Consider the following 24,058-nt stretch of genomic DNA (forward strand, 5'->3'; position numbering starts at 1 on the left):
TAAAGTTGTTTTTTTCCCCCAAAAAAACCCTTTCACAGATTTTATTGTTTTGGTTTTCAAATAGCTTTAATGAAATTCAAATTAAAAACTTCAACTTGAGCACTAAGCAAAGAAAATGAATGAACAGATAAAAGTGATAGATGCTTACATAATTATAACCTTTCTAGATTCTGCGGTTTAAATAATGCATGAAAACCACAGTATTGAAGTATTCATCTATTATCTTCCAATTTGTTTTGATTCTGTATGAGCGCCTGATAACGTTGTTAGCTCTAGCTAACGTAGAAAACAGTAAAGCACAAGCTGATCATCTTTGTTTTAACCACTATTTTGTGTACAACCGCACAGGAAGATTTTGAAGCCGTTTTGCCTTAATCCTGTGGGCTTCAATCATCAGCCTCCACAAACGTGATGTCCTTTTGTTTAAAGGCTCAAGTCCATTAAGTAGCACTTTATTTGACCGGGTGTGCATAAGACTGTCATAAACAATACATAACACCTGTCATGAACCTGAATGAGTCTTTATGAATGACTATGACTGTTGTCATTTAGTAAATAATGACGCTTTTAATGCAAATGTGACCACCAGGGGCGGTCTTTTTAAACAAGATGCACCAGAACATGGAATAGTCCACAATATTTTATTTAAACAATTTCATTAACACATTTTTTAAAAACATGGCTTCGGGCCTACTACTCGGTCCCTGAAAAGAAAGGGATCATATGATATAAGGACAATTTAAATTATTCCAAAAAAAATAAATGATTTATGTCATGTTTATGAGAGAGTCAGTCTCATGCACACCCTGTCAAATAAAGCGTTACCGTCCATTTGAACCAACCCACATTATCGGTCCGACATGCGTTGCACATTTTTTTTAAAAATGCCTACCTCAGTTGGTGAAAAATATGAAAATATATCAAATTTCTTAAGTGAATTTTAGTTATCAAACATAACAACTTATAGAATAATAGCAAATTTACAACATACTCAGGACAACATGTTCAACTAACATTTTCTCTGACTGCATATTGCATTTGAAGAGTGCATTGAATGAATTTAAAAAATAGCATAACAGATCTACTGGGACATATTTTATTTAAGAGAGTGAGCTATTTATAACATGAATGCTATTAAACTAAAGTCTGACTATGCACCTTTTCTGTTTCTCGTTTTCTTAAACTCCTTGATTATTAGCAGATTATGATTTTTGTTTAAATTACAGACCTATGACATTGCTTAATCAAACATGAGGGATGTTCCTGTCAGGAAAGCTTGATTTCAGAGATGATCGTCCAACTATCGGTTCAGAAATCGCCTCCCTGTTCTGCTACCCACCAATCTGTGACTGCTTTGCCTTGTGGGACACAAATTAACCCTCAATGACGACACATTTTCCTACATCCATCAGACCTTAAGAACTACGCGTCGATCCAAGCCTGACAATGCAGCACAAACATGCAAAAAAGGGCTCTTGTGTATCTATGTGTTCTCTGCATGAACACAGGGTTTGGCTGTGAGCTCTTAGGTAATTTTGACATGCCAAGTTTGTTTAAAGAAGGTGAGATAATGATAGGGGGAATTTTCCCAGTTTTCAACAAGGATGTCAGCAACATTGCTACATTTGACGGGGAACCTCCTCCTCCTGTGATGTGTGCTCTGTAAGTCTGACTATTTCTGTTTGTTCATTCCTACATTATGAGATGATGACTGTCTTTGCAGTAGCATCCCATCCTTTTTGTAGCGTGTAAAAAATGGCCAAATATCTTTGCAGGTTTGACCTTCGGGCTTTTCGATGGGCACAAATGATGATATTTGCAATAGAAGAGATCAACACAGATCCTGCTCTCCTGCCTAACATCTCTCTGGGTTATAGGATTCTCAATTCCTGTTCGTCTCCTACAAATACTTTACGAGCTGCACTAACGCTGGCAAGTAGTCAAAATGAAAAAGAAACAGCTTCTGGCTGTTCCCCAGCTGTATCTGCGGTAATAGCGGAGGCAGGATCTTCCCAGTCCCTGGCGGTCGCTGGAATTATTGGACCTTTTCAAGTCCCAGTCGTAAGAGATAAAACAGTTTCTGATTCTGTCCTCTATCGATGGAAATCACATTGGCTTTCTAATACTGCACTAAAACTTATGTTTTGGGTCCTTTTCCTAGGTGAGTTACTTCTCAACATGTGCCTGTCTCAGTAACAGAGCTAAATATCCAACTTTCTTCCGAACAATTCCCAGCGACTACTTCCAGGCCAAAGCCTTGGCAGCTCTGGTCAAGCACTTTGGTTGGGAGTGGATTGGCGCCATACAGTCAGACAACGACTATGGACGAAACGGGGTTCTGGCTTTTAAAGAGGAAGTGAAAAAGTTTGGGATTTGCATTGCTTTTGTTGGGACAGTTCTGCGAACGTACCCTCAGGAAAAGATCCTGAAAGTTGTAGAAATGGTCAAACAATCAACTGTCAAAGTCATCCTGGCTTTTACGCCTGAGGGTGACTTTTCTCCTTTGATGAGAGAGATAGTGAAGCACAATATCACTGGAATACAGTGGCTTGCCAGTGAAGCATGGATAACAGCACCTCAACCTTCAACCCCTGAAATGTACCGAGCTTTCGGCGGAGCGTTGGGATTTGTCGTTCAGAAGATGAGCATCCCAAATCTATATCCATTTCTTATGAATATTAACCCTTACAGAGATCCAAGTGAGCCTTTTGTGAAGGAGTTTTGGGAGACAATGGTTGGCTGTAAACCTTCTTTAAATGTATCGGACACTGGTGCAGCTAAAATATGCACAGGCAATGAGACGTTGATGGATCACACCCAGGATATGTTCTTCAATGTCTCACAGCTCAGAGTGACCTACAATGTGTACAAAGCTGTTTATGCTATTGCACATGCTCTTCACCAGCTGGTGTTCTGCCGACCAGCAGGAGAAAAAAATGTGAAGCCATGTTTGAATGCATCTGAAATTCATCCAAAAGAGGTGAGCAATTCTGCAAAAGAACTCCAGCAGGGCTTCCTGTTGCTAGAAAATAATTAAAAGTTTTAACATGACATTTTTTCTTCTACTAAGGTTACCCATCACCTGCAAAGAGTAAACTTCAGGAACCAGTTTGGAGACGATGTGTTTTTTGACCAGAACGGCAATCCGCCTGCTTCGTACGACGTCATTAACTGGCAGCTCAGAAACGGGCAGGTTGAGCATGTGACCCTGGGTCACTTTACATCCACTAAAAACGGAGAGTACAGACTAAGCATAGAGGAAGATAAAATAGTGTGGAGGGCAGGACAGATGGTAAAAAAATAAATAAAATGAAATTATAAATGCTTTTCACCGTTGAATAAATTGAAGAAAAAACATGTCTGAGATGATATTTTTTCCCCCCTTCAGGTCCCAACATCAGTGTGCTCAAACGCTTGTCCAGCAGGAACCAGGAAGGCTCAGATTAAGGGGCAACCAGTGTGTTGTTTTGATTGCATCCCATGTGCAGAAGGATCTATCGCCAACTCAACAGGTAGACAGACATGATTTAAGTTTATATCTACTGGTAAAGCCAAAAAATACAGCTGAGTATTGTGTGTTTTGTGCTAAACTATCTAATTTATTCCTTTTCTGAGAAATAATGAACACAATAATATTGACTTTCCCCCTCATTTTAAAAGCCTGTGAAATATCACAAAATCTTTTTTTTTTTTCATTTACAGGTGCAACAGAGTGCACAACCTGTCCACAGGAATACTGGTCCAATGAGAGAAAAGATGGATGCATTCCAAAGACGGTCGAGTTTCTGGCGTATCATGAGCCCATGGGAGTGGCGCTCACAGTCGTGGCCTTGCTAGGCGCCTCCCTGTCTCTGCTCACGATGATCGTTTTTATCCACTACAGAGAAACTCCTGTAATAAAAGCCAGCAACTCCGAGCTGAGCTTCTTCTTGCTGCTTTCTCTCTTCCTGTGCTTTCTCTGCCCTCTCACCTTCATCGGTAGGCCCACAGTCTGGACCTGCATGCTGCGCCACACCGCTTTCGGAGTGACATTTGCACTTTGCATTTCCTGCATTCTGGGAAAAACCATTGTGGTTGTAACTGCCTTTAAAGCCACACATCCCAGTAATAAAGTTGCAGTAAAGTTCGGTCCCACACAGCAAAGGATCATCGTTTGCTCCTGCACTTTAATCCAAGTAGCGATTTGCATATTGTGGCTGAAGTTAAATCCCCCCTTGCCAGATCGGGTTTTTAAATACAGCAACAAGAAGATCGTGTTGGAATGCAACACGGGGTCAGAGGTCGCTTTCTATGTGGTTTTGGGTTACATAGGCTTTCTAGCAGTGGTGTGTTTGGTTCTTGCATTTTTAGCGAGAAAACTGCCCGATAATTTTAACGAAGCCAAGTTTATCACATTCAGCATGCTGATATTCTGCGCCGTCTGGATCACTTTTATCCCAGCGTATGTCAGCTCTCCTGGAAAGTTCACAGTAGCTGTGGAGATATTTGCAATCCTGTCATCGGCATTTGGTTTATTAATAAGTATTTTTGCACCTAAATGTTACATAATCTTAATAAAGCCAGAGAAAAACACAAGGAAACATGTCATGGGGAAAAGATAATCAACTTTTAAGATTAAATTAGTTATTTTGAAAACATAACGTACACTGGCTCTATAGAGTCTAAAATAGCAGAATAAATAATGTTCATAGTGTATAAAAACATAATGATAAATGCTTACGTGAGTGGTTAATTGTGACACACTCTTTTGTAAATTAAATCAGATTGTTAATTATGTGTTAAAATTGACTAAACCCAATTTTACCTTTATGTAAAATCATATTGTCTGTATCTTCTTCCTGTAAGGTAACATTGCTTCTAACTGCACCACTGATGCAGAAACATAAATGTGACACTGTTTCTTTTTTAAAACAGCTAAATAAGACTTACTTTTTTCTATCTAACTCACTTTAACTTAAAACACATGATAAATTACAACTGATTTTAAAAAAAATATTACTTTACAAAATCTTGCTAAGTATAAACAAACTATTTCTCCACCAGAAAGAAAGATTTGTTGGATTTCTCATCCGTGTTGGTTATCTATTGGTGTGTTGCTTTGGGACGTTGAATACAGAAGTGATGTCAAAATGCCTCAAAATCAAGAATTTGTGTTCATCTCTTGCAAATACAGACTTTAATTCCGTAGTTATCGTCCCCAAAACACTTATTTTTTGTTTGTCACACGGTGGTTCTGTGAGGTTCCTCAATGACTGTTAAGATGTTAATTAAAAAATAAAATAAAAATCTTATCAACTCTTTGTTATAGTGATCACCGTGTAAAGTGTCTGAAAGTGAAAATAAAAATTTGCGTGATGTAAGATGATGATGTGTCTTTGTTCTGACTCAAAGCTAAAATAACCTCATTGTGTGAATTCTCCACTTTAATGAAAAAAGTATCTTCTCAGTGCATCATTTGACACATTAGACAAAGTAATGTAGTAGTACTTTTAGGAGGAAAATTTTTTTACTTGTTTTCTACGGTGGCCGACAGGTGCAAATGCGCAGCAAAAGAGAAACATGCAAACAAAAAAAAAAACACGCGCACAAATTAAATGCGGCAAGCAAAAAGAGAGACGCAAACACCCCCGAATGAAATGCAGCAAACAAAAAGTGTTGAAAACGGAAGTGCTCCAGACCACTAGGGGGAGTCAAAGAAAATAGTATTCATTTCTATGGGACCAGATGCAAGATTCAGAGAAAGAAATTTGAAAGAAAGTAAAGGTATCTCTCTGAATCTTGCATCTGGAAAGTGTGATTATTGTGAGAAGTCTGAAACAATAGAGCATGTTATTTTAGAGTGTTGTAAGTATGAAGAAGAGAGAAGATGCATGCTGAGAGAGTGTGTAGGTATTAAAGAAAGGTTTAATTTAATAGAATTTTTGAGGAGAGATTTCGGGAGTAGACATATTCAAATAATTATTCGGTATCTTAAAAAAACAAAGCTATTTCATAGGATATGAGTAGAGCAAGTTGGGTGTGAGTGTGTAAAGAATATCAAAGAGGGGTATATAAAGCTATAAGCAAGTTGGATAATATAAGCAGGTGTGTATGTGTGGGGGTATGTTTAATCAGGAGTTAATGGAGGGAAAAGGTAGAAAGTGAAAGTTTATAGACCATCTCGAACCACACTCCATACTGGTAAGTGGCGGTAATGCTACTGTAAGTTTGTTGCCAACCGCCAATAAATACCAAGAAGAAGAAGAAGAATCTTGCATCTGGTCCCATAGAAATGAATACTATTTTCTTTGACTCCCCCTAGTGGTCTGGAGCACTTCCGTTTTCAACACTTTTTGTTTGCTGCATTTCATTCGGGGGTGTTTGCGTCTCTCTTTTTGTTTGCTGCATTTCATTCGGGGGTGTTTGCGTCTCTCTTTTTGCTTGCCGCATTTAATTTGTGCGCGTGTTTTTTTTTTTGTTTGCATGTTTCTCTTTTGCTGCGCATTTGCACCTGTCGGCCACCGTAGTTTTCAGTTGTTTTTACAGCGGATTATGGTCACATTGTCACTGATTATAGATTAACATAAATATTTAAAGACTACCTGGATAAACAGGAATTATGGATTTTGATGTCTTGCTTTCTAAGAGTAGAGCATTTAGTCATTAAAACAACGACCAAAGTCCTAATTAATAATATTTTATGTGACTAAGTTTGAACACAGGTGGACTGATGTGTGGTTTAAGTCCTCTGGTTGCTTCTTCCTGTGCAGACTTTGCTCGACTAAAAACGTCCTAAGGGATTTCTTCTCATATCCAACTCAGCAGTTATAAGAGCTCAGCCCTCGTCTCCGTTTGCCAATGCAGCACAAACATGCAGAAAGCGACTCTTGTCATTTTGTGTGCTTTCTGCATCGGACAAGTTTATGACTGTGAGGTGACGGGAAAGTTCGACATGCCATACATGTTTAAGCGAGGTGACATAATGATCGGGGGGATTTTTCCAGTTTTCAACAAAGAAATAACAAACACCGATTCATTTAAGATGGAGCCTCTTGACGTAATGTGTGAAGGGTAACAGTTATTTGCTTCTCCATGTTAACTTTACACATGTTGTGTGCTTTAATCTTGTCCTGGACCCTTCCTGATTTTTTTTTTGTTTGTCTAGATTTGATCTGCGTGCTTTTCGATGGACACAAGTGATGATATTTGCAATTGACGAGATCAACAAAGATCCTGCTCTCCTTCCAAACATTTCTCTTGGCTACCGGATCCTTGACTCGTGTGCCTCTCCTACTAACACCGTGCGTGCTGCTTTAACACTGGGAAGTGAACCAGACGGCATGGAGGCGACTTCCCCTTGTCCTCCAGCAATATCTGCCCTTATCGCAGAGTCAGGATCATCTCAGTCCTTAGCTGTTGCTGAAACTCTTGGACCATTTCAAGTGCCAGTGGTATGAGATAAAACAACACAGTTTATTATCTGATTTGTGAAATTTTTTGTGTGATTGAAAATAAGGTTGTTTTTGTTGTTGTTGTAGGTGAGTTACTTCTCAACATGTGCCTGTCTCAGTAACAGAGCTAAATATCCAACTTTCTTCCGAACAATTCCCAGCGACTACTTCCAGGCCAAAGCCTTGGCAGCTCTGGTCAAGCACTTTGGTTGGGAGTGGATTGGCGCCATACAGTCAGACAACGACTATGGACGAAACGGGGTTCTTGCGTTCGCCGAGGAGGTTAAAAAACTAAAGATTTGCATCGCCTTCATCGGTACGGTTCTTCGAACTTATCCGCTGGATAAAATTCTGAAAGTTGTAGAAATGATCAAACAGTCAACCGTCAAAGTCATTCTGGCTTTTGTTCCTGAGGGTGACTTTTACCCTTTGATGAGAGAGATAGTGAAGCAGAACATCACAGGAATTCAGTGGATTGCCAGTGAAGCATGGATAACAGCTGCACGGCCCTCCACGCCGGAAATGTACCGAGCTTTCGGCGGAGCGTTGGGATTTGTCGTTCAGAAGATGAACATCCCAAATCTATATCCATTTCTTATGAATATTAACCCTTACAGAGATCCAAGTGAGCCTTTTGTGAAGGATTTTTGGGAGATAATGGTTGGCTGTAAACCTTCTTCAAATGTATCGGACACTGGTGCAGCTAAAATATGCGCAGGCAATGAGACGTTGATAGATCACACCCAGGATATGTTCTTCAATGTCTCACAGCTCAGAGTGACCTACAATGTGTACAAAGCTGTTTATGCTATTGCACATGCTCTTCACCAGCTGGTGTTCTGCCGACCAGCAGGAGAAAAAAATGTGAAGCCATGTTTGAATGTATCTGAAATTCATCCAAAAGAGGTGAGCAATTCTGCAAAAGAACTCCAGCAGGGCTTCCTGTTGCTAGGAAATAATTAAAAGTTTTAACATGACATTTTTTCTTCTACTAAGGTTACCCATCACCTGCAAAGAGTAAACTTCAGGAACCAGTTTGGAGACGATGTGTTTTTTGACAAGAACGGCAATCCGCCTGCTTCCTACGACGTCATTAACTGGCAGCTCAGAAACGGGCAGGTTGAGCATGTGACCCTGGGTCACTTTACATCCACTAAAAACGGAGAGTACAGACTAAGCATAGAGGAAGACAAAATAGTGTGGAGGGCAGGAAGAAGTGTAACTTTTTTTTTTTTTAGCATAAGTCTCTCAGAAATGATTTATACCAGATTTATTATATGTTGTTACATGATTTTTCTTTTTTTTTTTCCCACTTCAGGTTCCCACATCACTGTGCTCTAATGTTTGTCCAACAGGGACGAGGAGAGCTCAAATCAGAGGGAAACCAGTCTGTTGCTTTGATTGCGTTCCATGTGCAGAAGGAACAATAGCCAACTTTACAGGTAGACGTGAGTTAAAAGAAACACATTTACTTACATAGTACTTCATAGGTACAAAGTCTAATATGTGTTTTTGGTTTATTTTGCTTGCTAAAAATGTATTCCATTATATCTGAAACTTGTGTTTCTTTTTTTCCCCCCTTAACAGGTGCACTGGACTGCACAGCCTGTCCACAGGAATACTGGTCCAATGATAAACGAAACGAGTGCATTCCAAAGACGGTCGAGTTTCTGGCGTATCATGAGCCCATGGGAGTGGCGCTCACAGTCGTGGCCTTGCTAGGCGCCTCCCTGTCTCTGCTCACGATGATCGTTTTTATCCACTACAGAGAAACTCCTGTAATAAAAGCCAGCAACTCCGAGTTGAGCTTCTTCTTGCTGCTTTCTCTCTTCCTGTGCTTTCTCTGCCCTCTCACCTTCATCGGTAGGCCCACAGTCTGGACCTGCATGCTGCGCCACACCGCTTTCGGAGTGACATTCGCACTTTGCATTTCCTGTGTCCTAGGGAAGACCATCGTTGTCGTGACGGCGTTCAAAGTCACACACCCCAACAACAAGCCAGCAGTAGGGCAGTTTGGTCCGATCCAGCAAAGAATTATTGTTTGTTCCTGCACTTTGATTCAAGTAATTATCTGCACATTGTGGCTGAAGCTAAATCCACCGTTTCCTGACAGGATTTTCAAATACAGCAATAAGAAGATCGTGCTGGAATGCAACACGGGGTCAGAGGTCGCTTTCTATGCAGTACTGGGATACATCGGGATTCTTTCAGTGATATGTCTAATCCTTGCATTTCTAGCAAGAAAACTGCCCGATAACTTTAACGAAGCCAAATGTATCACATTCAGCATGCTGATATTCTGCGCCGTCTGGATCACTTTTATCCCAGCGTATGTCAGCTCTCCTGGAAAGTTCACAGTAGCTGTGGAGATATTTGCAATCCTGTCATCGGCATTTGGTTTATTAGTAAGCAATTTTGCACCGAAATGTTACATAATCTTGGTGAAGCCAGAGAAAAACACAAAAAAGTATGTTATGAGATTAAATGCTAGTAGAAAATATAGTTTGGAAAGAAAATATCAAATTCACAATGTGTTCACAATTCCAGTGTATGAGTAAGGCGTTCCAAAGTGTTTTGGATGAAGACTGAACATTAATACACATGGAGGCACTTGCTGTAAATAAATCGCTGCATAGTGACTATAGTGCATAGTTATTATGGTGTCAAAAATATACAAATGTTCTATATTGAGTAGCAATGTGTACAGTACAGTCGTACAAACGTATAAAAACAGCTAATTTTCACGTGTTTAATATTTTATTGTTTATTGTAAAAAAAAAATCTATTTTTCATCATATCTCACTGCTCTGATAATAATGTATAATTTATTAACTGTCAATGATTTATTTCACAATAAAGATAAAATATCACATGATGTGTCTTAATGTTTTTAAAAAAAACTAAATTCACTTGGTAATAAAAAAAGGAAATAAAAATTTTTAAATTTAGAAACAGAATCAACTTGTTTTCCAAGTTTGTGAACAAAAATAAGACATTTGACTTTTGTACCAGTCTTGCTCTCAATGAGGATATTTTCCCTACAAATATAAATATAAAGAATTATTTGGAAATAACAATGTACTTTTTTTTTAAAATATGTGCATGCACAGTGTTTTTACAAAAGAGCATAATGTTTAACTGCTGACTTTTAGAATATTTCTACTATGAGGTGAAAGAGACCTTGTCAATAATTTAATGGTTACCTCTTTCATACTTTCTGGTTGTCCCACTATTTTACAACACGAATATGAACCTTGAACTGAATACTCCAAACCTGAAAGAAAAGGTCATTTTTGTAGATCTTTGTCAGGCAGCGCTGTAACTTTTAAATAATCTGTTTCATATTCAATTACATCAGAATCTCGGCAAAACTCAGGAGAAGGCAGCAATTTAATATTTAGCCCGTCTGAAATCTATTTACTTGTTCATGGTGTTTCTTCCTCATTGAGTGTAGAATTAAACAGTTTAGCCTCCTTAACAAAGAAGGTAATTATTTATACATAAAGGCTTCCTGGTTTAAGTCAGAGCTCTGTACTTCAAAGCAGAAAAACAAGGAAGTTTGAGAGAACATGTTACTCTACACACCTAGACGAGTCCATAACGTGGAAAAGTAGTCTACTTCCGTCTAAAAAGACCCTTCACCAAACTGGAACATCATATTTTTCATCAATTAGAGATGAATAATGTGTCTTTTTTTATATTTTTTAAAACTGTCACTATGTCATGACAATAGGAGGCAGGTAATCTGTGAAAAAATTGACCTCCTTGATTGAGCCGCCTACTTGTGGTTCTAATATGACATATGCCACTCCTGGTCCGAAACAACCAATCAGAGCCAGGAGGGTTTTAACACTGTCAATCACCCTCTTGTGTGCGCTGCTCACATCCTCTCCCTTTCTCTTTGCTGCGCTACAGCTAGTTTTCCACTCCTAGTCTGCCATGAAGGTTCAGGCTAGTTAGCTTATCCACATACGAGAGTGGATTAACAGCTTTCCTGAAACGGTAAGTTGTTTCTCTGCCGTTCGCACATTTAGGGGCTTGTGCAACTTATGTGAATTACTGAAGAAGAAAAAAACACAAGTCAGATATTTAATTATATGTTGTTTAATAAATGAAGGTGAAAAAATCCACATAGTCTTTCGCTCATATGTCTATTTAAAAATAAAAATCCTCTGGATATGACGCTGAGGCTCAATCTCTCCTTGTCAGGGCTTGTTCTGAGTGGAACAGCTTCATAGTCTCGGGCTCAGTTTCAGGGTGCTGCCAGTCTTCTTATAGTCCGTGTTTTCTGCCTTAACACACCTGATTTCAATTGATGGCTGATTAACAGTCTTTATTTTTATTTTATTAACTGCAGTTACATGGATTAGGTTTGTTAAAGCTGGAAATCATTTAAAACACATGGGGCAGTGTTCCCCGAGGATCAGAACTGGGGGCCACTGGTCCAGTATCAATACTTCCATGAAAAAACATAATAAAATATTTAAAAAAGATTGTCAAGGATGCACTCACTTTTGTGAGATACTGTAGAACAGTGATTTATAGTTCATGTCCAAATTTTAATTTTAGAAGTTAGACATAAATGAGCTGTACTTTTAGTAACAAAATTACCCAAAGTCACATGACTAAGTAAAAAATAAATGTGAAAATTCTGCAACAGGAATTTGTCCATAAGTTGAAAGTTCTCCATGGAAAACTTGTTCTTGGTCTGATCTTGTTTCTTTCCTGGAATGTTCCATCTTCGACTGGATAAAGATTGTTTGATGACAGTCATGCCATTTGCAGATTTTGCGATTCTTCAGACAAATGTTTTGTAGAGTCTAAAAATGACGATACATTTTTGAAATGTGTTGCAGTTGTTTCGTTCTACCTTTGCATTAGAAATTTTTTACTGTTCTTTTCAGGTTTAAGCAAAATTATGTAGCACTTTGGGGCAAAAATGCAAAGGAGAAGTCCAGAGGCTGAAGCTAAAATAGCAAAAACATGGACAGCTACAATGTATTTTCCACCAGTGCTCATGTAAACTGGGATAAAAGTAACCCAAACAGCAAAGAAAATGAGGATGCTGAAGGTGATGAACTTCGCCTCATTAAAATTATCAGGCAGCTTTCTTGCCATAAAGGCCAACACGAGGCACATGCAAGCCAGGACTCCAATGTATCCAAGAACAAGCCAGAAGCCAACTTCTGAACCAGTCACACATTCGACGACGATTGTAGAGCTATGGTAGTCCTTATTGTGATTGGCATGAGGCGGACTGGTAAGCAACCAAATAAAACAGACAATAACCTTAAAAAAATGATAGAAAGACATAAAGGTAGTAGTTTTTGCAGACTAAGATGAAAAATGATTGCTCTATTAGAAATGTTTTAGTACCTGGACAGTGGTTCCCAAGAGCACACTGGCTCTCTGTTGTTTGGTTCCAAACCATTTCATGACAGGACTTCCTGGTAATCTCGACCTAAACGCCATTAGAACCACCACTGTCTTGGCTAGAAGGCATGAAAGGCAGAGTGCAAAACTGATCCCAAAGGCTGGATACCTGATCCGACATAGCCACTCTGAAGGCTTACCGAGGAACAGCAGGCCGACAAGGAAGCATATGGTGAGAAACACCAAAAGGAGGAAGCTCAACTCCATGTTATTTGCTCGAACGAGTGCTGTGTCCTTATATGTGTAGAATATGGCAATGATCACCAGGGAAACGCCAGCTCCCAGAACAGAGGCAGCGCACAGCAGCACCCCCATGAACTCATGGTAAGACAGATACTCCACTCTTTTAGGGATGCAGAGATCTCTGGCTTTGTTGGGCCATGTGTCCCCAGAGCAACGCGAGCAATCTAAAGAATCTGAATATGGAGAGAGAAGAGAAACCTTACACAAGGTGACCCTGAGAATAACTGTGCTTTTGCTCCCATTACTCTATTGCACATCTGCCTGTCGCTTCATAGAAATTCACATTACCTTGGAAAATAATCTGGCATCGCCGTACTATGCATTTGCCATGTATGCACAATTAATTCACCAATAAACCATGCTGCCACTGATTGTTTTTTCTTTTTTTTTTGATAGACTGAAAGCTGCCATCACATAAGCCCTGATGTTCTGGATTGTACATTTGTACCACTACTCAAGAATTAACACTAATGCAACTCAAATACCGCACCAATCAATCATTTCTGTATGCCACATCATACTAGTCCGGCTACACCGTCTAAGATTCAGTCACCTCAGCATGACAATTGCTCGAAATGTCCAGCATTTGAGGTTGAGCTACTTTCTAATTATTTGTGGCTAATAATTATCTGACCACTTCAGGATATTACTCGTCCTTTGACATTTTATTTTCAGTCAGTTGATCCCTGAAGATTAAAAAAAAAAAACTGAGGGGTTGATGCTAAAAAATACCTACACATTAATTAATTAGAACTCATTCTTGAAAGATGACAGGATTTTATTTAACAACATCGGCTTAATTTCTTCACGCTTATCGCTGTGTAATACGTGTTTTTGTAATAAGAAAAAATAATAATAAAGGAAAAATCTGACAGGGAGCTTCAATTTGAAAATCTGAATGAAGTTTCCTTCCCCTTCTTTCTCTGCTCTGTCTCCAAACATCACCCTATTCCACTAACAACAATATATCAATAACATTGGAGATTGGGCTTGTTTAACTTTAGGCAAATTGAATTAGCTGCTATTACTAGTTGCTTTTGTATGAAAAAGGCTATTATTGTCAAGTAACAGTTACAGCGTTTACAAAATCCATTCATATTCTTTCATCCTTTTAGCACACTTTATCATTGCAGGTATGCAGCAGGGTAAGTTCCTGACTCTATAGGGGATGACAGCCAAGAAGTGGGCTACACAGAAAACAGTAATGGGACAATTAGGGATGACTAGATGACATCCATAGATGCTAACTCCACCCTCAGCCTTATTTTAGTTTGATACCCAAGTAAATTAACTAATGTAACCAAATTTAAGGATAGTCAAGTAAGTTTATGATTAAACAAAGTGGTGAAAAAGTGTAGCAAAAGACAGGACATACCGGTTGTATTACTAAATTCTCCTTCGGCACAGGGCACACAGTCATAACAGCAGATAGGTTCCCCTTTTCTCCTGGCAATACGAGAACCTGGAGGACAGCTGCTGCTGCACACAGACCGGAGAGCCTGAGAGGCAAAGTTCAGGCACTCAGAAAGATGACTAAACAGGCAGCTTTCTTCTCTAATGTACACATATTTGATCAAAAATATAGAAAGCGTTTATAAAATGTAAGCAACATATTTGTAAAAACTGAATACACAACTATATCTTTGAAAAGTACTGAGATTTGACATGGATTCAAGTAGTTAAACCTACATATTCATAACAAATTAATGTCAAGATTTTTTTTTCCCAGATTTTTATTCATTATTAAACATTCACACATTCTTCAGTGCAATATTTATTTAATTAAAAGTGTTTTATAAAGGTAATTGATTGCTCCAGTTTTCAACAAAAAAGTAAAAAAAAACAAACAAAACAAAAAAACCATTAAAAATCTTGGCTTTTAAATACTTACATTTTATAATAATAATATCAATATCATTTCAGAATATTTGAAGGATGGCAATTTTCTAACAAACCACAACTGGTCATTTTCCAATAGACGTTTAAAAGTAGACTGTAAGAATAATTTAGCAAAGCATGCCGCACATAAATAACAGTAATTTAAATGATGTGTCAATCAGCAGGGCACAGAAGAGTCTGAGCGGTGAACACGGCCTCAGGCCTGTTTGTGGAGAACGCACCTGCTTTCCAACCGGCCACATGATCACTGAGTCGTTTATGACCAAGCTGCTTCCGGCGGGAAATGAGGCGTCATAAAAACCAACTTTTACCAAATGTAGAGAGCCGTCAGGCCCCGTCTGCCAGTTCATCAGATCATAATAAGCAATCGGGTCACCATTCTTATCAAAGTTGACTTCCTCCCCCAGTGTGGAAAAATTTGCAAGCTTCATGTAGTGAAGGAGCTAAGGGAATAAAAGCATAGGGTGTCAAACTTCTGTGTGTGAAATATTACTACAAATGACAAATTGTAACCATTCTCACCTGCCAGGGTTTAAAATTTTTTGGATCTGCACAAGTGTTTTTGACGAACGGCCCCTCTCCAGCTTTGCAATTACTCATATCTTGCAAGGCGTAGGCTACGAGATACACGGCTTTGTAGACGTTGTATGAAACCCGGAGTTGTGTCACATCAGAATACGGAGAGTAAACGTCACGTAAGCCTTCAGTCCCCTTGCATGGCATTCTGCTGTGTTGGCTTCCCAACCCGTGATTGTGAGCGTTCGCGGATCCGTTCAGCCGGCAGTTGAACGTTTCCTCCCAAAATTCTGCCAAGAAAGCGATTCGATGAATAGCTGACGGTGTGAGAGCCGCAAGATGTTGCTGCAGCCCAGGAATCACAGCAGCTCTCTGTATGGCAAATCCTAGAGTTCCCTTCAGAAGATTGGCTGAGTTTTCCCACAGCGACTTGGAGGTCGCCCAGGCCTCACTGGCGATCCACTGGAAGCCGGTCAGGTTTCGACGTTGCATCTCTCTGAGGATGTCCTGCATCTCTGCCTCACCAGAAAAATTAATGATGACTTTTGAAGAAGTCATCTGGTGATGGGAAAGTTGGAGGTAGTATTTAATTAAAATTCACTAAATTAGGATGAGGTATACATGAAATTACTTCCTTAATGATACCAAACTCTACTTGTGTAGTGTAACATAACTTTGTCTAACGAGAAAGGAGAAGCAAATCACTTATCTTGTAGCTAACATTAAACAGCATATTTTAGCATTAAATAAAAAACAGAAACCTGTCACTGTTTGGACCTTTTAGCAGGTAAAATGCAGTAGTTGCAGCACACATAACACACCTGAACAACATTCAGAAGCTTTTTAATGGCCTGGTGGCTTAGGCCTACGGGGTAGAAATGTGTGTAGGCAGCACACACACCGTAGCGCACCGATTCCTGGAGGAAAAGCTGGATGGCGAAGCGAGCATAATCGGATTCCACACCGATTACTCCCACCCAAGTCCAGCCAAAGTAGCGGACCAGCTGGGCCAGGGCTTTTATCTGGAAGGCGTCACTGGGCATTGTCCTCATGAATGTGGGGAATTCCCTCTGATTACTCAGGCAGCTGCAGGAAGCAAAATAGCTCACCTAGAATTACAGCAAACAATGGTTGACCTTTGTTGCTTGTGGAGAAAGCATCAAATAACAATGTAGGCAGAGACCTAAACTTAAAACTGAAGGTTTAGAAGATTGTGGTTACTCATTGAACGGATTGTAATGGAGCAGCAAGTAAATTATATAACAAAAGGAAACTCAAACAGTCGCACCAGTGGAATATGGAAAGAACCCAGACTTCGTAGCAGAGCCATGGAGACACCAGAGCCAGCGTCTCCTATGATAACTGAGGACACCGTTCTGTTGACAGCCTCGCACCCTAAACCAGTGGCTTCATCCTGACCCGCATTTCCCTTCAAGCCCTCTGGCTGTCCGTTCGCCAACAGCAAGGAGGCTTTCAGGGAAACGGGTATATCATCGCAGCTGTCACGGATGTGGAAACCCAGCTTGAGTCGCGGCAGGAGATCCGTGCGTTCGTTTATCTCTTTGATCGCAAAAGTCATCGTCTGCATCCAGCGCAGGGCACGAGCGCTGAAGCTGTAGACAAAGATAATCACAGGCTTCTTACAAAAAGTGGCACAACAAAATCAAACAGGCACATTTTTAACAGTTCGAGTCACTGCATTGAACTTACTAGTTATAAGTACTAGGTATAGGCTTTACGTTATATGTGAGAGGAGATGACACAGGACTGTAATGTAAAGGGAATAGACCCCCGATAACTACATCACCATCCTCATAAAGACTTTTTCTCTCTTCTTCTCCCAGGAAAGCACAACCATCAAGAGGAGCAGATGAGCCATGATTTCCTCTGAATAGAGACAGAAAGAGAAGGAGAATTGCATCTATCAGTCGCATGTTTGCCTCAGGGAAAATTAAAAATCCTGCCCCAGTTTTCACACACGGAGAAGATTACAATATAGTTGGGCACGCCTGATTTTTATACTGTAAATGGCACAAAAATAATCTGAGGGTGCCGCCCATCAACTATGTCGATGGTTGTAATATAGTTGGTGGTGACACAATTTTTTTTTCCATTGAATAATGCTGACAAAATTACTATTCGTATTCAAACTTTTTATGTTGTTGTTGTTGAAACTGATTACGTTTTCTTAATTTTTAAGCTTTTAAGCTTGTTAGAGCTGAACAGTCCAAAGGTGTGTGTTTAGCAAGACTAATTTATATCTATAAATACTTTTATGGTGAATTTTTTTTTTTTTTTTTTTTGTACACTGGTGGAGGTTGCTGCTACTTCACATTCAAAAATGTATCTGTTCAGATTTCAGCTGGAGTGCTTCTAGGAGGATTTTTCACAATTTTCCTGTCAAATCAAGACAGTTCCTTCAGATTAGCAGCAGCATTTAGCAAACATTGTTGTGCTGATATACTGAAGGTGGCGTCTCAGAAAGAGCTTCTTAAAGAGACAGAGGCCCAATTTTAAGGCACCACACTAGTTGTCATGTTTGATGTACTGTATACGGTAACGTAAAAAGGCACTGTGTGCCTGGAAAATATAAAAGTATTAAACCATATTGATCATATTTACATCTATAAGAAAAGTGGCAAGCTACACACCCCATTCCAGTTATTAAGTATTGTGGTGGTAACATTTTGTAGTGGTTTTTTTTTTCCAAAAGAGAGTTGTTTACTTCACAAAATGGGTGGCATTATGAAGAAAGAATCTTGTGTGGAAATATTGGAGCAATATGTCGAGGCCAAAGAATTAGGGTTTGGGTACAAATATGTCCTCCAAATGGACAATAACACTGTCCAATTACCAGTTTTAAGTCAATGTCTTTAATCAGCTTAGGAAATCCATTCCACACATGTACATAAAAACTGAGTTAAAAAAATAAATCTTATGTTTTTCATCAATAACTCTGTTTTGTTGTCAGCAGTACTAGATGAAAACCCATCAGAAAACATATGATGGTCTACTGACGTGTGTCATCAGGGGTTGAGTCAAGTTAAAACAAAAACAATAATTGCCCAGAATTAACACATACCAGCCACAAAGAAAAAAAAAATAAACATGTGTCACAAAGAACCGTAAATACATGTGTTTTCTAATTTAAAAAAAAACCTCAACTGGCTTATTTCGATATTTCTCACATGAAATTATTCCATTTGCTCCCATCACTTTCAGTAAACTATGCAAGGCTACTAAATATCCAATTACATCACACTGTGTCAACAGATAACAAGGTTGCTTTCTGTATATAAGCTGCCTAATTCCAAGCTCTCTGGAGTTTTGACCATGACTATCAGCATGCCTCTACTCGCTTTATTTTCTTTGATTTTCTATGTCAGTGTCTTGTCTTTCACACCCCTCCCTGTTTCTAGATACACGTCCACAGCTCCAACTGCAGCTGAAGACTGCGTTCTCCGAAACAGCTTTCAGCCGGCCTTTGTTGCAGAAGGCGACTTTATAATCGGAGGGATTTTTCCTCTTCATTATAACCAGGAAATGCCTGATCAGAACTACACCTACACACCACCACCAGTGAAGTGCAACGGGTGAGCGTCATGGAGAAATGTTGTTTTTTTTTCCTGCTAAAAACGGGGGGATTTTGTTCTCCATTGTTTAGAATCACTTTGGATCTAAATACACCTGCTGGTGGTTAAACCAGTCGAACTGCTGAGATTACATTTCTGTCTTAGGAGGTAAAGAATGTTTGCTTTATGGCGCACAAACATTTTTTTAGGTTCTTTTTGTGTCTGATTAATTGCCATGTTAATCTTACTACTATATTACTCAATGCTTGTTTGGTTCTTTGATTCACTGAATGGTGTAATTGTCTGAGATTGTGGAAATTAAGCAATTTATGTATTATAGAACATGACTGTAAATATGATAAGATGTTTTCTCAGACTTAAACCAGACATTATGGACAAAGAAAACTATTTAGTTCTTTAAAAGTAAAAAATTAAAATACAGTTTCTTCTGTCCCAGCAACATTTCTGTCTCTAACTACGTTGTTCAATATGCGGGCGTGTGTGTGGGCGTGTGTGTGTGTGTGTTTGCATCTTTGCTGAGCCACAGGTTTGATCCCAGGGCTTTCCGCTGGGTCCAGACCATGAGGCCGGCAGTGGAGGAGATAAACGAGAGCACACAGCTGCTGCCAAATCACACCCTGGGTTACAAAATTTTTGATTCTTGTGCATACCCGCTGACTGGTCAGAGGGCCGCTCTGGCTGTGCTGAACGGGCTGAGTGAGGCCGACTCTCCCATGTGCTCTGGAGCCTCTCCGATGCTGGCTGTGATCGGGGAATCAGGATCTGCTCAGTCCATCGTGGTTTCCAGACTCCTGCGGCCATTCAGGATCCCTATGGTAACAGCATTTCCTTTTTTTTTGCACTCACTTCAACATCTTGAGCTAACCCTAACCTTTACCCTCAGATCAGCTACTTCTCATCGTGCGCCTGCTTCACCGACAGAAGACAGTATCCCACATTTTTCAGAGTAATTCCTAATGATGACTACCAGGTATGACTGTATGTTACCTCTTGTGGAATGTAAAAGAGGAAGTCATGAATTTTACATCTTAAAAGTTTACAAATGCAATCACTTGCTGTAGTCATACTTTGTGAAGACATTTGATGTGGATTTTGATATCTTTAAAATGTAATTTTCAAACATTATTGGAAAATTACCTCGCCTTTCTTTTCTTTCTTGCTGAAAAAGGTGAAGGCCATTGCTCAACTTCTGCAGCACTTCAACTGGACTTGGGTCGGGCTCATTCGAGGAGACCATGAATACGGGCGTTTTGCGGTGCAAGGTTTACTGAGGGAGTTACAGGGCAGCAGTGTGTGTGTAGCTTACCAAGAAATGATCCCCCTACTGTACAACACACAGCGGGCACTGGAGATTATGCAGGTACATTTTTAAAGAAGCACCTATTTAGTTATTATGCAAAACAACTCCAAAGTGATTTAAAACGGTTTATTCTTAAATATGAGGGCAGCCGTGTTTAAAAATAGTTAGTCATAGCAAAATAAAAATCCAACTAAATCTCTCTTTAGGTGGTTTCTAGTTCCTTTATGCTTTTGAACATAAAAATGTGAATTAATTTTAGAAATTAAGGATTATTAGTTTTTCTGTTGTCTAGAGTAAAAATAAATCATAATTTTATAGATTTTTCTTTAATGAATGATAATGAAAGTGTACTTAACTATGACTTTTAAAGCCAAATATTTACACAGCCATTATTTGTGTGTACCATTGCAATCTTACAGCACAAGTGACAAATTTGACCCTATATATCTGCAGTTATGTCCTGGCTGTAGCAAGCCTATCTAAAGAGTTTCTTTTCTGAACATCTAGAACGTTAAGGTATTTTTTTAAGAGAAAGAGACACATTTGCAATTGAATTTTGAAAACATGTGGATTTACTACATGGCTACATGCAACCAATTAAAAGACATAATTAAAGTATTCAAGTTATTCTACAATAATTTGGCTTCGGTGAAGAATAACTGTGATACATATACACAGATTTTAATATAGTCCAAATATTTAAGGTAAAATTAATAGCAGTGATCCAAACATGCAAGGAGTAACAAGTTGTTCTTTACAAATGTTATGATTTACTTGCACAAGTGAAATGTTGAAATGTTAACAGATTGCATTGTGTTTTTGTTTTGACTTCTTGACCTTTTTCCATTTTGAAAAAATAAATAAATAAAAAGGTCATGCGGCGCTCTTTGGCAAAAGTAGTGGTGGTATTCTCAGCCGAAGGGGAAATGACGCCGTTCCTCAGGGACTACATGAAGCAGAACATCACCGGAATCCAGTGGGTGGCGAGTGAAGCCTGGGTCACGGCGTCTGTCTTTACAGGAAGGGAGTTTTACCCCTACCTGGGGGGCACCATTGGCTTTGGCGTCAGAAAAGGTCACATTGCTCAACTCAGTGACTACCTGCAGACAGTCAACCCTCAGCGATATCCCAACAATGTTCTGGTGGGCGAGCTGTGGGAGGCTCTGTATGGCTGCAGCCCTTTTCCGTCCTATGCCAACCCTTTCCCAGTTTGTTCAGGGCAAGAGGTGCTGCTGAAGCAGCACTCAGCCTACATGAACACATCCAGCCCCAGGGTGGCCTACAATGTCTACAAAGCTGTGTACGCAGTCGCTCATTCACTGCACAACCTCCTTCTTTGTCAACCCGGCAACGGGCCTTTTGAAAACGATTCATGTGCTCAAAGCAACAAGATACTCCCCTGGCAGGTATGACGATGAAGCATTTGTTGTTTGAGGAGTAAATAAAGCCCATTGCTTTTGTTTGTTCTGTTATAAATCTCTCCCCGCACCCCCATTAGCTTCAGTACTACCTGCAAGAAGTGAAGTTCGACATGGCTGGGGAGGAGGTAAACTTCGACCTGAAGGGCGACTCGGTGCCGTACTATGACATTATCAACTGGCAGAGAGGCACGACTGGAAGTATTGAGTTTGTCAACGTGGGGTTGTTCGACGGGACTAAGCCTGGTGGAGAGGAGCTGGTGATCCAGGAGGAAAGAATAATGTGGGCAGGTCATCAGAGTGAGGCAAGCTGCTCACACTGTGTTTTTACCTTCATCAGATGCCAACTGTTGAAGTTCTGTAGGTTAAGATGGAGGTAAGTAGGGCAAATAGGACGGATTGGATCTGATTTGACCCCATTATTGTCCATTACATAGTCCGTTAGGCAGTAAAGACGGTATTTTAGCGATGGTCTTCAACATGCCCATAGAGTGTGATTTATTTTTTTCAATAGCCCCTTTCAGATCATCTTTTCTTTTGTGATAGTTCTCAATTTCAACTGAAAGGTCCCATCATGGAATAGAGGATTGAAGTCTCATTTTATTTCTATCATGACTGTAGTTTGATTGTTAAAAAAGCAGGTTTGCTAATAGAACCCGTATTGTCCCTGTAAAGGTGCCAGGGTCTGTGTGCAGTCCCAGCTGCCCTCCAGGCTCCAGGAAAGCTGTCCGTCGTGGGGAGCCTGTATGCTGCTTTGACTGTGTACCATGTGACAGCGGCAAAATTAGCAATCAGACAAGTGAGACTGAAAATCAATGCAACTTAAGTACTGATCATAGTACGGTCACATTTATCTTTCTTTTTCTTTGCTATTCTCTTTTCACTAGACTCAGTAGAATGCATATTTTGTCCTGAGGACTTCTGGTCCAACCAAGACAGAACAAGCTGCATCCCCAAGAAGGTGGAGTTTTTGGCCTATGATGCCTTGGGCATACCCCTGACAGTCATTTCAGTAGTGGGCGCCTCTCTCACTATCGGTGTTTTTGTCGTGTTTTTCTACCACAGAAGCACGGCAGTCGTGCGAGTGAACAACTCGGAACTCAGCTTTTTCATCCTGTTGGCTCTAACGCTTTGCTTCCTGTGTTCTCTTGTTTTTATCGGAGAGCCCACCGTTTGGTCCTGCATGCTCCGTCACACAGCCTTTAGCATCACGTTTTCGCTCTGCATCTCCTGCATCCTGGGAAAGACTCTGGTCGTTTTGGCTGCATTCACGGCCACCAGGCCGGGGGACAACATCATGAAGTGGTTCGGGCCCAAGCAGCAGCGAGCCATTATTTTCAGCTGCACTCTCGTCCAGGTGGTGATCTGTGCCGCCTGGCTCATTGACGCCCCACCTTATCCAATTCGAAACACCAAATACGAACGCTCAAAGATCATACTGGAGTGCAGCGTTGGGTCGAGTCTTGCATTCTGGTGCGTTTTAGGATACATTGGCCTCCAGGCGTGTCTCTGCTTTGTGCTGGCATTCCTGGCTCGAAAGTTGCCCGGAAACTTCAACGAGGCCAAGTACATCACCTTTAGTATGCTGATCTTCTCCGCTGTGTGGCTCGCTTTCGTCCCTGCTTACATAAGCGCCCCCGGAAACTATGCAGGTGCAGTTGAGTCCTTCGCCATTTTGGCCTCCAGCTTTGGGTTATTGTTTTGCCTGTTTGCCCCAAAATGTTACATTATTTTGCTAAAGCCAGAGAAAAATACAAAGCAGCACCTCATGGGTAAAGAAAAACGGTAACTCTTTTTTTTTTTTTAATAAATTGCTCACATTTCTAGTAGCTTAATATTTGTTTTGTATTTTATTGAATTCATTTTCTTCTGTTTTTTTTCTACTGGTTTTTATTCAATGTTGCAATGCATGTTTCTGCTTTTGTAAGGTAGTGCGAATTCCTGTGAGCGAGAACTTAAATAACAAAGACACGTCAATTTTGTGTATCTTATAACATGTCAGAATAAAAAAAGTCTTCTCCTTTGTTTTGAGATTTTTTTTTTTTGTTCTCACATTTTTTATGGTAAGTAAAGGTATTTTATTTATATAGCACATTTTCAGCAACAAGGCAGATCAAAGTGAATTAGAAGGAGATGCAACAAAACAACAAACTAAAGGAAAGAGCAAAAAAAAAAAAGAAAAAACAACAAACCATAAAACAACATATGGGTTCCCCATGTTTAATA

At 39.8% G+C, this 24,058-nt stretch overlaps 4 protein-coding genes across 4 annotated transcripts; 3 read left to right on the forward strand and 1 right to left on the reverse strand.

Moving 5' to 3' along the window:
• The first annotated feature begins 1,470 nt into the window (after positions 1-1,470).
• Positions 1,471-5,328, forward strand: LOC116737451 (extracellular calcium-sensing receptor-like). The gene is made up of 6 exons (XM_032590596.1): positions 1,471-1,662; positions 1,776-2,061; positions 2,162-2,980; positions 3,071-3,292; positions 3,389-3,512; positions 3,703-5,328. Exons 1-6 carry the CDS (start codon positions 1,499-1,501, stop codon positions 4,599-4,601), a joined length of 2,514 nt encoding a protein of 837 aa, XP_032446487.1. The 5' UTR covers positions 1,471-1,498; the 3' UTR covers positions 4,602-5,328.
• Positions 5,329-6,849: 1,521 nt separating this feature from the next.
• On the forward strand, positions 6,850-10,300 carry LOC116737439 (extracellular calcium-sensing receptor-like). Its single transcript, XM_032590584.1, has 6 exons — positions 6,850-7,050; positions 7,145-7,430; positions 7,518-8,336; positions 8,427-8,648; positions 8,749-8,872; positions 9,018-10,300. The coding sequence occupies exons 1-6, from the start codon at positions 6,851-6,853 to the stop codon at positions 9,986-9,988; spliced, it is 2,622 nt and encodes an 873-aa protein (XP_032446475.1). The 5' UTR covers position 6,850; the 3' UTR covers positions 9,989-10,300.
• A 1,255-nt stretch (positions 10,301-11,555) lies between these two features.
• Positions 11,556-17,490, reverse strand: LOC116737437 (extracellular calcium-sensing receptor-like). Its single transcript, XM_032590581.1, has 8 exons — positions 17,232-17,490; positions 16,810-17,134; positions 16,343-16,630; positions 15,528-16,079; positions 15,227-15,448; positions 14,482-14,605; positions 12,807-13,279; positions 11,556-12,719 (listed from the first exon to the last, which is right to left on the reverse strand). Exons 1-8 carry the CDS (start codon positions 17,453-17,455, stop codon positions 12,297-12,299), a joined length of 2,631 nt encoding a protein of 876 aa, XP_032446472.1. The 5' UTR covers positions 17,456-17,490; the 3' UTR covers positions 11,556-12,296.
• A 1,288-nt stretch (positions 17,491-18,778) lies between these two features.
• LOC116737253 (extracellular calcium-sensing receptor-like) lies at positions 18,779-23,857 on the forward strand. The gene is made up of 9 exons (XM_032590300.1): positions 18,779-19,114; positions 19,641-19,929; positions 19,998-20,084; positions 20,283-20,474; positions 21,287-21,820; positions 21,913-22,137; positions 22,471-22,473; positions 22,508-22,631; positions 22,720-23,857. The coding sequence occupies exons 1-9, from the start codon at positions 18,855-18,857 to the stop codon at positions 23,619-23,621; spliced, it is 2,616 nt and encodes an 871-aa protein (XP_032446191.1). The 5' UTR covers positions 18,779-18,854; the 3' UTR covers positions 23,622-23,857.
• The last annotated feature ends 201 nt before the right edge of the window (positions 23,858-24,058 follow it).

This window comes from Xiphophorus hellerii, chromosome 18, assembly GCF_003331165.1.
Source record: "Xiphophorus hellerii strain 12219 chromosome 18, Xiphophorus_hellerii-4.1, whole genome shotgun sequence".
NCBI classification, from domain to species: Eukaryota; Metazoa; Chordata; class Actinopteri; order Cyprinodontiformes; family Poeciliidae; genus Xiphophorus; species Xiphophorus hellerii.